This window comes from Mustela erminea, chromosome 17 (genome assembly GCF_009829155.1).
Source record: "Mustela erminea isolate mMusErm1 chromosome 17, mMusErm1.Pri, whole genome shotgun sequence".
In the NCBI taxonomy this organism is placed as follows: Eukaryota; Metazoa; Chordata; class Mammalia; order Carnivora; family Mustelidae; genus Mustela; species Mustela erminea.
In genome coordinates, this window is record NC_045630.1 from 60,936,641 (window position 1) to 60,951,152 (window position 14,512).

Genomic DNA, 14,512 nt, shown 5'->3' on the forward strand with positions numbered 1-14,512 from the left:
GCCCCTATTAATAATTCTTTTTTTTTTTTTTTAAAGATTTTATTTATTTATTTGACAGACAGAGATCACAAGCAGGCAGAGAGAGAGGAGAAAGTAGGCTCCCCGTGGAGCAGAGAGCCTGACATGGGGCTCGATCCCAGGACCCTGGGATCACTACACGAGCCAAAGGCAGAGGCTTTAACCCACCAAGCCACCCAGGCGCCCCCTATTAATAATTCTTAATTTCCGTTACTATGTTTCAATTTTACAGATTCTGCTAAAATTTATAATTTTGACTTTTACTTTGATTATATAAGCATAATTATTATTATTATTTTTTAAGATTTTATTTATTTATTTGACAGAGATCACAAGTAGGCAGAGAGGCAGGCAGAGAGAGAGAGAGAGAGGAGTTAGCAGGCTCCCCACAGAGCAGAGAGGCCCATGCGGGGCTCGATCCCAGGACCCTGGGATCATGACCTGAGCAGAAGGCAGAGGCTTTAACCCACTGAGCCACCCAGGTGCCCCTATGAGCATAATTATTTTAAAGTCTGTAAAGATTCAGCTATGGGTCCATCCCTCTTGGTTTTTAGATTTGATCTCGGTGTTTTGTGGAGTCCCTGGTCAGTTTTGACTGAGTGGCAAAAATTGTCTGTAATAACTGTAGAGAAAGCTAGAGGTCTAGGATGATGTTATTTTCCTATGGAAAAGATTTGAGTTTATTTGTACATGAGGTTGTTACTTTAATCCAGTCGGCAATTTATGTCATTTAAAATTGGCCTTGTCCCTTCAAAGGACACTGTGTTGCCTGTTTGCACAGCTCTTTCTAGTCCAAACCCAAAGCCTCGGATTTTGATTGGCGGTCCCCTTCATTGGCGACCTTGAACTCCATTTTTCTTTGAACCTGTTTCTGGTGAAAGTTCTTCTCAGTCTTCTTAAGTCTCCATGGTCTTCAGTGCATGGAATGAACCTGGGAGAAAGGTGGCTTCAGATGCCAGACTTTCTTGTAATTCTGAGATTTCTTTTTCTCCTGGAGCTTGGCCTCATATATTAACTTGTCAACTAATATATTAAGTCTCTGATGTCTTCAGGCAGAGTCTTTTTATTTTTAGCCGATGTTCTAATTGTTCTCAATATTTTCAGACCAGCTTATTCATTACCGGGAAAAAAATTTTGATTGAGCTTTTCTTCAAGACCTCCCGTTTCTCACCTTTCTTCCTAAGCCAGAGTCAGGGATTTTTCTGTTCTTATGTGTATCTTTCACATATTCAGCTATGAGCTCTGTTAGTGCAGGGAATAGTACTTTGCCAGTACTTTTATCTTAGCATCTCAGGAGGTAGCCAATATAGTATAGCCATTTGTAAAATACTTTGCTGAGTATTGAATGGGCAGTTATAAAAGAATACATAAACCTTTTTTTCCTTGTTAAACCTTTTAACCATGTAGCTCTTCTCATTTTGCTACTGATTCATAGAAATTTAAATTTCAAGTTAAGGGTCTTCTGAATTAGACTTGTAGCCAAACATGTACAAGGGTAACAAAATAGCATTTTTCAACCCATAAACGTTCCCATTGCAATTGATTTATTGTAGACGGGCATCTGGAGGTTGAAGTTTAATTGGGTCAAAACCAGTTTCCAGTAGATAAGACCCTGATTATGGAACAGCTGGGATTCTTTTTCTGTTTTATTTTGAAGATTTTATTTATTTGACAGAGATCACAAGTAGGCAGAGAGTCAGACGGGGGCGGGGGGAAGCAGGCTCCCTGCTGAGCAAAGAGCCCAACATGGGGCTTGATCCCAGGACCCTGAGATCATGACCTGAGCCCAAGACCAGAGGCTCAACCCACTGAGCCACCCAGGTGCCCCTTTTTCTGTTTTATTCACTAGACATTGCTAATTCTGAGATTTTTCTTTCTTGAGTCATCATGCCACTGAAATAGGTAGTAGGAGTCCCATATCTGAAGTACAGGAATGTTCTGTGGTTGGTTAACTACATGGTTTAGAAGCTAGAAGACTCTTTCTTTTAGAAGGCTCTTTCTTTCTCTGGCTGTTTTATTGCAGTACCCATCTTGGGTTAAGAGGCAGTCCTTCCACGGTAGAACAAGGGAAGTAATTACAGGTTTTCCTCGGGTGGAAACAGGAGAAGTAACTACCCCTTGCTTTGGCCTGAGAAACTTAATGGTGGAAGTCGATCAGCCATGGCCTTACACTGTCAAGTAAAATGTCCTTTCACTGTGTTAAGCACAAGAAACTAGTCGGTGGGCATAGAGTGACATTTGCTAAACTAGTTTCTAGTGTGTCAAGAATTACAAGAAGTTAAAAAATGCAGGTGGTTTGCTGATAGGCCAGAGATTGATTTTTATCCTGGAGTGGCATGTTTGAATTCTTCTGTGACTCTGTATGTCTGTGCATTTTAGAGGGGAGGGGAGGTGATGTTTGAGTAGGGGCATTTGGGCAGACTGCTGGGAAGACAGAAACCTGTCTGACTGACAGCCAATTTTGTCTTAGGAAACTGAGTCAGGAAGAGTATGAGCGGCAGGAGAGAGAGCAGCGGCTGTCAGCTGCTGACGAGAAGGCGCTTCTGGCTGCGGAAGAAGTGAAAATGTACAAGTGAGTTCAGCTTCGAGAGTGGGGTCCGTGCCGGGGGACGGCTGCTGTCGTCTTTAAAAACCGTGTTACATTGTGTAGAACAAAACAGCAGAGAACATAAATAATTGGTCACAGGATGTTGAATAGTTATGAAAATGAATAGTTAATTCCCATGAGAAAAAATGCATTTTAAGCTCACGAAGGGAACAGTGTCATGTTAACAGCCATTGCCGTGTACCTACCCAGTGCTGGCAAGACCGTCCGGGAACTTGGTTCGTGCTGGGCGGTTCTGGGTGTTGGAGGAATTCTGTCAGGAAGCCCGCTTGCTGTAGTGTCGTATCCGAAACCATTACAGCCGTTGGACCGCAGAGCTATAGTCACAGCTCTGGGCAAGTTTCTGTGGCTGTCAGTAAAGGAAGAAAAAAGCTTTGTGGAGGAAGTGTCCTAGCAGGATTGCTCGAGAGTGTTGAAGAACAGTCCAGAAAATTACAGTGTGTCAACTCGGGCTCTCCTGCCATTAAATAATAAGGAAATTAGGTCGTCTTAGTTTTGATCGTGTTACTCTCTGATTGTGACCATGTGAGTATTTCTGCGAGGGAGCGTGGGTGTCGCAGTAAGGGGCACGTGGTGAGACGGTTTCAAATTTTCTTTAGTTGCACTTTCATTGATAAAAGCAAGTGTGATTCTTAGGCGCAGAATTGCAGAGATGGAGGAGGAACTGCTGAAGACCGAGCGCTCGTTCAAAACCCAGGTAATTCTCCTCCCCTGCGGCTGCGGGCTCTTCGGTGTCTGAGACGGACGCCGGCAGTGGCTGCGACGAGTCCCCACATGCCGTTGTCCACGTGTTGTCTTTCAGATTGCCACCCATGAGAAGAAAGCTCATGATAACTGGGTAAGATTTTTTTTTCCTTTCCTTTATTTCATGTGTAGCGTGCCAGCACTGATTAGGATCTGTTTGTCTCCCGTAGCTCAAAGCTCGTGCTGCAGAGAGAGCGATCACTGAGGAGAAGAGGGAAGCCGCCAACCTGAGACACAAGTACGTGATGTGGCATTCCGGTTCCTCGGCGTGCTCTCGGGTTTCCAGAGGCACAGCGTAAGGAATGGAGGTTGTCTTTTCTCTGTATTCAAGGTTACTGGAATTATCCCAGAAGATGGCAGCGCTGCAAGAAGAGCCTGTGATTGTGAAGCCGAGGCCAGGCAGGCCCAACACCCAGAACCCTCCATGGAGAGGTGGGCCGCACTTTCGGGGGCAGCGCCTGAGGCTGTGTGCGGAGTGTGTGTGCATTACGTTCTGGTTCTGTGTATCTTCATTCTGATGAACTTACTAAAGGGAAGAAAGGTTGCCTCAGAGTGCTAACAGTTCACATCGTCTTCAGGTCCTCTAAGCCAGAATGGCTCTTTCGGTCCATCTCCTGTGAGCGGCGGGGAGTGCTCCCCTCCACTGACGGCTGAGCCGCCGGCGAGGCCTCTGTCCGCTACACTTAACCGAAGAGAGATGCCGAGAGGTGAATTTGGTGAGCATTCACATTTTACCTTGTAGTAAACTGTTTCTAGAGGATGACCGCCCCTATTATTTAAGATTTTTTTAAAATTTAAACTGAGTTAATTAACATATATTAACATAGTTAATAAACATATAATATGTTACTGGTTTCAGAGGTAGAGCTCAGTGGGTCATCAGTCTTACATACATAATACCCAGTGCTAGTTCCGTCCTGTATCCGCCTTAATGCCCGTCACCCACTTCCCCATTCCCCAACCCTGCTTCCCCCCAGCAACCCTCAGTTTGTTTCCTGTCAAGAGTCTCTTATGGTTTGTCTTGAGAATTCTAATGTAAACAATGTTTTTAGAATTTGGGTCTGTCCAGTATAGGGAAGAAAATGTCTTAGTTTGTTTTGGTATGTAGACTGCTGCAAGATCTGCTTTAGAACAGAAAGCATTGTTACTAACATTACTGTAACATATATTAAGTATTATAAATACATAAAATGCATTTGTAAGTAAGAATATATAATTGTAACTTTGCTTTTTACTTTTTTACTGTGAAGTAAAAACTATGGCGTTCCTCTCGGATATTAAAGTAGCTTCAAGACTATATAATTACTGGAGCATACACTCATTTCTCATTAATACACAGTGCTGTGAGTCTGTTTCTAATCAAAGACATGTCTGTAATACTTGTTGAGGTATGGAAGCCAGATCATACAGACTGAAATTATCAGCCTGTACAACTGTATCAGGCCTGTCACTCAAACACCAGCTGGTGCCATTAACATGCAGGTTTTATTGCTGATCTTTGAATCCAACAGTTCTTATTTTAATTTTTTTTCTTTTTAAGATTTTATTTATTTGACATTTAGAGAGAGAGCACAAGCAGGGGGAGCAGCAGAGGGAGAGGGAGAAGCAGACTCTAGCTGAGCAGGGAACTTGATGTGGGACTCGATTCCAGGACCATGACCTGCACTGATGGCAGACACTTAACCAATGGAGCCACCCAGGCACCCTTCTTGTTTTAATTCTTAAGCTTTGTGCCTAAGTTGGGATTTCCCCTTATGTATTAGGAGAGCCATTTTTAATGTTGCTTTCTAGGTAGAGTTGAACCCTGACCTGTCTACAGTTGGTTTGTTTCTTCTGAAAAATCCATGCAAGGGTTCTGTTCTTTCTATCTTAAGGGTCAGCGGATGGACCTCTACCTCGTCCTCGATGGTCATCTGAGGCATCTGGGAAGCCGTCTGCCTCTGGTAAGGGACCTGAGTGTGTTTGGGTCTAAAACCATGAAGTGGGCAGAGGATCTCTTAGTTCTTCCTCAAAGAGTATATACGTCAGGATAAGTCTAAATCCGTTCTCTGGCCTTTGGCAGATCCGGGATCTGGTGCAGCTCCCATGATGAACAGCAGCTCAAGAGGCTCTTCCCCTACTAAGATGATGGATGAAGGCAAGGTAAGTTCCACAGTTGCTCTGAATTGTAATTAGGTATTTCAGGAAGCCTTAAACTTCGTTACAACACCCTCTCTTTTCATCATCCATCTCTTGTTTGTGTGTGTGTTATAGCTATCCTATCTCATTTTTTTAAAAAGCAAACTGTTCCCCAAGACCCTGAAGGCCCTTCAGTTCCCAGCAGCACATCTGTGGCTGAGCAGTCAGTAGTAGTAAGTACTTGGAGGTTGAGGACTGAGCTGAGCTGTTACTTGGTATATTTCTGGAAAGGATATGAGGAGCATGACACGAATCTGCTTTGCTTTGAGTTGCACGGCAGTATTGATCCTACTGTTGTTCTTGACTTGGAAGTGTTGCTGGATTGCTGAAATCTGACTGGTTGGGTTATTTTCCCCCCTGTTTGGGTCAGGCTGTTAACCAGTAGGGAACATCTGTTGTAACTAAAGGCAGCAGAAAGTCATCACTGCACCTGTGTGCTGTGTGTGCTTTGGCGTCCAGTGTTCTGAGGCAGAGTAAATTATATATAGCCTAATTCCCCATTTATGCATTTGCAAGTGTGCTGAATATCTCCAGCTGTATACTAGGCAGACCCTGCTTTGAATGACCTGAACTTACAGACTGGTAAAGGAAGAATGCTTGCCAGAAGTGAAATGCTGACCCGTGAAAACCTGTCATTGCTGTTGTGCCCGTTGTCAGCAGCAACCTTCAGGACCACGCACAGAAGTGTATTCTCTGTGAGAGCTGCGCTGGTGCTCTGAGCATGGCTCACAGTGCTTCTGTGTGCTGAAGTCAGAGTGTGTGTGATCTGACGATTTAGAATTTCCAACCCAGTTTCCCATGGGAAAGGTCAGTGTCTCTTACTATAAAGCACAGCGTTACTGGTGCACAAAGGTAAATATTGGTGCTGTGTTTGCCTCCTTGTGAATAAAACATCGTTTCTGTTGGAAAATGCTTCCACGTTTCAGTGCAGGACTCCAGGGACACGGATCTCTTGAGGTCGTTTTATCCCAGGGCAGCTTGCAACTGAGACCCTTTGGGAGTGGACTCGAGAGCAGAGCTCCTTTTGTTAGTGCGGGAAGCACAGGCACAAGGAGGACAGGCTTGGAGGCAGACCTGATCCTGAACTGCAACATCTTCTTACACGCCGTGTGACCGTCAGCAAACGATCTGATACTCTGTGCCCTCGTTTAAAACAGGAAATCTTCCTGCTCAGAGGCTGGGAGACTGAGGGGGAGAGAGAAGATGTGGAAGGAGATTGAAGGCACTCTGAATGGTGGCTCTTGTGACATGTGCAGACAGTGGATCTTTCTTTGCCCCCTTGTTCTGTCCATGCTCAGTATGGAAATGATGTGCTGCTGTGGCAATGGGAAGGACGTGGGGGTGAAGGGGTCGCCCGAGGAGTCGATCGTGGTGTTCGTGGGAGCCACCTCTGTTAGTGTCCTTCAGCCATCCTCTTGCTTTCTCTTCCCCCTGCATATTCTAGCAGTAGTGCAACTCCAGCGAACATCTCGGCTTTGGTGCCGTCCCGTGAACCTGGCCTAAGCTGCTGGCAAGAACAGACAGGAGGGGTCAAGTTTTTTTTGTTTTTGTTTTTGTTTTAGATTTTTATTTATTTATTTGAGAGAGAGAGACAGTGAGAGAGAGCGTGAGAGGTGAGGTCAGAGGGAGAAGCAGACTCCCCTTTGAGCTGGGAGCCCGATGTGGGACTTGATCCCAGGACTCTGGGACCATGATGTGAGCCGAAGGCAGTTGCTCAACCAATTGAGCCACTCAGGCGTCTCTGGGTAGGGGGATCAAGTTTTGTTGCACTGGTTCTGTTCTTTGAATAGATGCTGGACATCTGCTTCATTGGGTTTCAGCTTTTTTTTTTTTTTAAGATTTTATTTATTTATTTGACAGATCACAAGTAGGCAGAGAGGCAGGCAGAGGGGGAGGAGGAAGCAGGCCCCCTGCTGAGCAGAGAGCCTGATGTGGGGCTCGATCCCAGGACCCTTGAGATCATGACTTGAGCTGAAAGGCAGAGGTCTTCGGCTAAGAGGTCTTAACCCACAGAGCCACCCGGGTACCCTGGGGTTTCAGCTTTTACTGGTGTTGGTGCTTGTGTGTGTCATACCAGAGTCTTTTACAACTGTAATTGCTTCTGCTCTGCAGGTGACTGTGGCTGCAAGAGGGCCCCCTCCTTTCCCAGGGGTGCCCCTCATGAGCTCCCCCATGGGAGGCCCTGTGCCACCACCTATTCGATACGGACCACCTCCTCAAATCTGCGGGCCTTTCGGGCCTCGGCCATTTCCTCCACCATTCGGTATGATGATTAAATAGTTGTAATTGACTTATAGAGCATAATTCATCTTTTCTCTCTGTTCCTTGCTGAAATTTTAATAGTGGCTTTTTCAGGCCTAGGTAATGAAAGTGTAAGACAAGCCAGTGCATCTTAACTTCCCCTCCAATTTTTAGGACACACAGGGTGCTGCATAATCCCCCTCTACAGAGATGGGCAGTAGATCTCATGTAGACCAGAGATACTAATAGAGAGCTGGAACTATTATGTCTGCTGATGGCTAATTAGTGGGAGTCACCTCTGTTAGTGTCTAATTCTCCCAACTCAAGAGCTTACAAAGTCCTCTAGAACGTAGATAGATAGATTATGAAACGTAAAGCTTGTAATCACTGTGACAAAAGCATAAACAATGGATTGTCGAGTATAGAAGAGGGACAGTTCAACTTAAACTTCCTGCCTTGGCAGTAAATGAGAGGAAGTGTTAGCTCTAGAGAAGGTCAAGTTTAATGCCTAATAAATGTTGCTGAATTTGATTAGGGGGAGCTAGAAGGCCTTTCCCCAGTAGGCGACCACTTGGATTTGGACGGCACATTTAAGTCCGTGGGGAGCTACTGCATATTGAATTGATACAGCGGCAGACACTGGAGTTTCCCTTTATCAAATATCTTTGTTATAGTGAAGCCCTATGTTTTGTAATCTGTCGTCTTGCTACGACAAGCTGTAGGGTGCTTTGAAGTGTTAAACCAAGCCCTTGTGAGAGAAAGATGGCAGAACTCTGTAATAGAGAAAACACAAGCCAACTAGAGCCATGTTTAAATGCTGCCTGTGTGGTTTCCTGGCCCCCCAGCCACGGGCATACAACTTACTGTTTGCCTCGTCTCCGAAGTCAGGGATGCCACCACCTGACTTCTGAAGTTGTGAGAAATTATAGACTGTCATATCCAGAGTCTTCTGTGTTTACATGTGTTCATATGTATTTACAGGACTTTTTATTTTTCCAGGCCCTGCTTTACGTCCACCACTAGGCTTAAGAGAATATGCACCAGGCATTCCACCTGGAAGACGGGACATGCCTTTTGATCCTCGACAATTTTTACCAGGACACCCACCTTTTAGACCTTTAGGCTCTCTTGGTCCAAGAGAGTACTTTATTCCTGGTCCTCGACTACCGCCCCCTACTCATGGGCCCCAGGATTATCCACCTCCACCTGCTGCAAGAGACTTAGCACCTTCTGGCTCTAGAGACGAGCCCCCACCTGCCTCTCAGAGCAGTAGCCAGGACTGTTCACAGGCTTTAAAACAGAGCCCATAACTCTGACCTCTGACATTTAGTCTGAGAAAGTGAACTGTGCACCATTTGTTAGAGTAAAGGATTTCATTGGCTTCAGAATCCAAAAGTTTATTTTAAAAGGTTTGTTTTTAGAATTAAGCTGCCCTGGCAGTATGCATTTTTGATAGTCTGAGAAAGTGAACTGTGCACCATTTGTTAGAGTAAAGGATTTCATTGGCTTGAGAATCCAAAAGTTTATTTTAAAAGGTTTGTTTTTAGAATTAAGCTGCCCTGGCAGTATGCATTTTTGATAGTCTGAGAAAGTGAACTGTGCACCATTTGTTAGAGTAAAGGATTTCATTGGCTTCAGAATCCAAAAGTTTATTTTAAAAGGTTTGTTTTTAGAATTAAGCTGCCCTGGCAGTATGCATTTTTGAGCCAAACAATTGAAAAATATAATTTCCCCCCTAAATAAAAACCACCTCATAAGCTAGAATCTCCTTACAACTTTGAAATGTGCAATAAAGAATACCTGTGTTTTAGTTAATGTAGCGTATGTAACTGCTAAATGATTTAGAATGTCATAGAAATATGAACATTTCCTGTGGAAATGCTAGAAGAACATGTATTTCCATTTATTACCCTATTTTTAGTGTACACCAGTTGAACACAGAGCAATGGTGTTTATTAGCTTGGTTTTTTAAAATACTGGTCGCAAAGACTGTTACGCTAAAAATGTTTACTAAAAGATCACTTTGTCTCCCTTCTTGCCGAAGTTCTTTGTAGTAATAGTTCATAAAAATTTGGTTATTACAAGTGTTGTCTCATTGAATTGTTTTCTCACGAAACTGCGTACTTTTCGGAACCACGTAAACTGGGGCTTGCAGAGCTGCCCACAGTGACCGGCAGCACACTCCCTGTTGCTCAGTGCTCGGGAGATGCAATCTGAAGTCCCCTGGAAACACCACAACAACCAGATGTCTTCCTTGTCCTTTAGAGAAGTCAGCGGGCCCCTTGGTGCGGCATTCACCTGCTTTCGGGTGACTCACTGCCGACCTGACGATGGTCTCTGAGCATGAGCTCACCGTCGTAGCAAGAGCTGTTTGACCCGAGGTTCTGTTGCAACCATATTCGCATTAAGGGTACATTACCGATAACTAGAAAATACGTTGTGACCATAAAAAGTAAGGAAATTTCCTTTTCAAAAAGTACAGCCTATTTCTCCCATACCTTGTCTCTGGTTTTCAAGGAAAACGGCAAAAAAGTTCAGAAGAGTGCAATACTATGAGAAAGAATGATTTAGGACTAAGGTTTGTAGGTTGCCCATGGTTCTTTTTGTTGATCACTGCTACTCCAAAATTAGTATTTGAATATTGGCACTTAGATTTAAAAACCAGTAAATATGGGAATCTGGGATTAAATCATATTTAAAGTATTACTATACCTATTACTACTTCTTGCTTTTTAAATAATCTTTAGGATTTAGATTAAGTTATGAAAGGCTGGTGGTATTCACTACTTAGAGTACACTTTCCCCTTCTCTGAAGTTCTCTGTCATGATACTATTGAAGCCCAGACCATGACCCATCAGCATTCTACTACTTAAAGTACTAATGAATGCCCTATAAAATAAAAAGCAAAAGCTTCACTGTGAAACTTTTTTTTTTTTTTTAAACACTAAACCACCAGACAATAACACTTTGAAAAGATAGGGACCACTGAAAGAAGACAACTCTTTAAAATTCATGAGTAGTTCTTCAGGAAGATAAATCACAGGTGTCTTCCCATTTAATTTCAAGAACAGGAGACGAGAGAGGAATACCTCCACAGGTAATAGCAGAGGTTATTTTTACCATGTCAATAAGACTGAAACCACAAATCCAACTCCTGAGTAAGGTCAGTCTCTTCAAGACACAAAATGAGGTTAATATAATTGCTAATGTTAGATAGTAATGAAATAGGCGATACCTGCTAGCAAAGATAATCAAGTTGCAAAGATAAATCAGACCCATTTTAATGCCAAAGCCAGTCAGTCCTTTTGTACCTCTACATATTTTCAGTGTTTGTCCTGTATCTCCTGTTCCCAGGAGTCTGTAAGGTGCAGAGCAGGTCTGGTGCTGCTCCCTTGAGCTGTGGACACTGCGCCTCCATGCCTCCCAGGGCCCTGTGGCCACAGCAGAGCCCAGGCGGCCTCCCTGTCCCAGCTGCTTCATGGGGCTTCTGCAGCTCCTCGTGTGTCTGAGCTTAGTTGCTAAAATCATCTCATTGATGAAGTGGCAGCGTTTTGGCCCGAGAGCATTTCTACTACAGTTCTTATCCAGTAGCTGCTTTTTTTTCATTAGACAGTAAAAAATAATTTGTGGGAAGTACAGTATTCTGTGTCTACTGCTTCCAGATGATCGCTTGTCACCCCATTCAGGTCTGAATTAAAGCTACACTAATGACACAGCATTCCATTCAAGCTTCTTTAATATTGTGGAAAGGCATTGCAGTTCATACAAACCATACTTATGTGAACGACAGCTGGTGCTTCTTCATATAAATTATCACTGACATACATGTCTTACGCTCTATGAGAAAAGAGAAAGACCAACAGATCAATTTTGCTACATTTTAATAGTAGGTACTTTAAGGGATTATTTTTTAGGTCTCGTCAGCAACATCAAACAGAAGGTACTGAGTACTCCACAGGGTACAGAGCGCTGCCAAGCACCTTAGAACATATACAGGACTTGGAGAAAATGTGGTTCTTGCCCCCTTGAGGAGCTGACAACTGAGTCTAAGGGTTGAGTGAACAACAAGGTAATTAAGGCAAATTCTTCATCCCCTTGAGTTGTTGTGGACTGAATCATTTGTGGAATTAATCTAATTAATACAAGAGACAAGACTTAAATTTGGTTGAGAATTCTTTCAGGCTCTAAGTTTTTAACAGCTTAAACAGAACTGACAGACAACCGGAAGTAAAGACCAGCTTTCTTGAAGTGCAAGGGCTAGAACACTTCACTGCGGCTGTTTCAAAAAGCACACGTTGAACTGTAGGACTAGTTATCACACTAGTTTAAAAACAGGCCAAGTACTGGTGCTGCGTTCCCCTCGTGCTAGCATCGGTCATTCAACATAGTGAATATTAAACGTGTGGGTCTGTATCTAACCCACAGAGAGCCCGCCCCCAGTGTTAATGTCCTGTGTGTCACATAGCCGCCTTGAGTGTCCTCTGAAAGTTTTATTTATGGCCCATTAAGTCAAAAGTACTGTAAATAGCCAAATTATAATAATCTAATGACCTGCATATTTCCATATGGATGAAAGTCAATATATCTACATAGGAAATAAACGGCAATCCTGTCTACCTAAATGAAAACAACTAGAGTAGCTCCAGATAGCTCCAGATTTTGCATACTCACCACTCCAAGAAGAGGTATGCAGACTGTAAGGGTTCACGATCAGTTGTCAGAAAAACAGCAGTTAGCCTGCAGCATCTCACTAGCATCTGACTCAGTGTAGCTTACATGATTTAGAAGACGTTACAAAGCCATCTAGAAGTCTAATTAATCCGACATGGTTCCATCATTATTAACCCTAGAACCACTATCAGAAAGAAGAATAATGTGACGTAGAAGAAAAGCTAATCAACGGACTACAAATGTGCTCTTTCAGAAAAACAATCTGGTCATCTGGAAAAATCACAGCTAGAGCCTGGGAACCCTCCCGTCTGGATACTGATCTGGCCAAGGCACACGATTTCTAACCAGGAAAACTATGAGATCAGGGTGAATTTAGGCCACCTCGGAGGAGCAGCCTATCCTTTTCCAGACTGACCTCCCTGGGCAGAATAAGCGGTCCAATTCCTCCTCTCAGAACAGTTTCATACTCTCCTACTCCCATCAGCCCAAAGTTTGGCATTAACTCAAAAAACCGAAAAAGCATACTGGAGCAAAAGTGAACGGATGTGTAAACTCTAGCACATTCTTATTGCTGTATTAATTTTTGAAGACGAGCAGATCCTACCCACAGCAGTGTTGTTCCAAGAAGCAGGGTAGGAACAGTGGTGAGTTAGAAAAGAGACTATGAATTGCACAAATACTATAAAGGTAAAAACATGTTTCAAAACTACAATAAGCCCGTATCCAAAGGAGTTGTCTAGGTCAGTGGAGTGCTGGGCTGTGAATCCCACGGGCTCGCTCTGGCCTGCCGGCGCCCGTGTGGCCCGCCTCCTGCCCGGTGGAGGGGGATACGCTGCGCGGAGCTGGGCTGGTTGCTACTGTGTGGGAGAATTCACAGACGTTCCCGGTGACTCATGTCAGGATCATTCCTTGTGCAAAGTCTGATGTAGATGAAGATAAAGTGGTTTCTTGGTCAGTAACTGCAATTTCTTTCTTTTAAAGTCAGTGGGTTTCTTGTATCTGCAACCACAGTAGAAAAGTCACGGTTTAACATACTGGGTAACTGGCCTGCTCTACAGCCCCACACTAAGAGAACGAGTCCGCATCAGACCGGTCCGAGGCCGGCGTGCGCGTCACTTACAGTTCTATTACAATCGGCCCGGCTTTAATTTCATCCATCTCCATGAAAGCAAAGCACTTGGTGCTGGTGAACCTTTTTTTCGGCTTGTAGTGTTTGAATTCAAAGAAGATAGCTGCACCTGCGGAATGAACACAAACCGCATCAGCCCGGACGGCGCGTTTTCCCTGTGCCCCTCAGTTTCTCCCGTCGGTGGAAGCATCCGAGCAAGCAGCAGTCAGCACAGTTTTACACGGTAACCTCTTGTCAGTCTCTCTGATGAGACCACGGCAGCTGTCACCTAGAACTCCTTCGTCCGAACCAAGTGACACAACAAACACAGAGGATGCTTGCGAAGCACGAACGTTCCCCACAGACGCTCGGCAAGCAGCGGAGCCCAGGAAGGGCTCGTCAGAACATCCAAGCTTAAAGCACTGCTCCTCCCTGAAACAAAAGCTCAAAAAGTCAACTTTTTGGGGGGTTTTGGAGTTCAAACATAAATCATGTGCTGGTTCACTTTTTAATTAGTACCTGTTTCCTAAGACCTTTTATAGTATTCAAAGCACAGTTTTGTTTTTCCCAGAATTCTAAATGTTCTGGGAGACAAAGGGCTAAGGAGGGGCCGGCTGGGTCCTACTCCACCCCTCCCCCAGTGAGCAAGTGGCAATGGGGAATTTAGAGGTTCTCATCACCCCAAAGCCCAACAGAGATGCTCTCCCCACAGAAAGAAGCTTAGAACAGAACAAGCTGCCTCATCAACGTAGCCAAGAGCAATTTCTTTTTTAAAAGATGTTATTTGAGAGAAGGAGCTCACATGTGCGTGTGAGCAGGGGCAAAGGCCAAGGGAGAGAATCTCAAGTAGATTACACGCTGAGCACGGGGCCATGCGGGGCCTAATCTCACGACCCTGAGATCGTGACCTTGGCTGAAATCAAGAGTCAGACGCTTAATCGACTGA

At 44.2% G+C, this 14,512-nt stretch overlaps 2 protein-coding genes across 11 annotated transcripts in view; one reads left to right on the forward strand and one right to left on the reverse strand.

The window, feature by feature from the left end:
- The window catches only part of MIA3 (MIA SH3 domain ER export factor 3), an 82,939-nt gene extending 73,069 nt beyond the window's left edge, over nt 1-9,870 (forward strand). For 7 of the 9 annotated variants that reach the window (XM_032318379.1, XM_032318380.1, XM_032318377.1 and 4 more), the window contains 11 exons: nt 2,489-2,590; nt 3,260-3,320; nt 3,426-3,461; nt 3,538-3,605; nt 3,699-3,799; nt 3,946-4,083; nt 5,242-5,310; nt 5,430-5,509; nt 5,647-5,718; nt 7,658-7,808; nt 8,786-9,870. In XM_032318379.1, the coding sequence (XP_032174270.1) occupies nt 2,489-2,590; nt 3,260-3,320; nt 3,426-3,461; nt 3,538-3,605; nt 3,699-3,799; nt 3,946-4,083; nt 5,242-5,310; nt 5,430-5,509; nt 5,647-5,718; nt 7,658-7,808; nt 8,786-9,096 (1,189 nt within the window). In that variant the 3' untranslated portion in view covers nt 9,097-9,870. The remainder of the gene's footprint in view (nt 1-2,488; nt 2,591-3,259; nt 3,321-3,425; nt 3,462-3,537; nt 3,606-3,698; nt 3,800-3,945; nt 4,084-5,241; nt 5,311-5,429; nt 5,510-5,646; nt 5,719-7,657; nt 7,809-8,785) is intronic. The other 2 variants (XM_032318378.1, XM_032318386.1) reach the window with 1 other exon arrangement.
- Nucleotides 9,871-11,651: 1,781 nt separating this feature from the next.
- The window catches only part of AIDA (axin interactor, dorsalization associated), a 38,516-nt gene continuing 35,655 nt past the window's right edge, over nt 11,652-14,512 (reverse strand). For both annotated transcript variants that reach the window (XM_032318390.1, XM_032318391.1), the window contains 2 exons: nt 13,579-13,696; nt 11,652-13,457 (listed from right to left, as the gene is read on the reverse strand). In XM_032318390.1, coding sequence (XP_032174281.1) covers nt 13,361-13,457; nt 13,579-13,696 — 215 coding nt within the window. In that variant the 3' untranslated portion in view covers nt 11,652-13,360. The remainder of the gene's footprint in view (nt 13,458-13,578; nt 13,697-14,512) is intronic.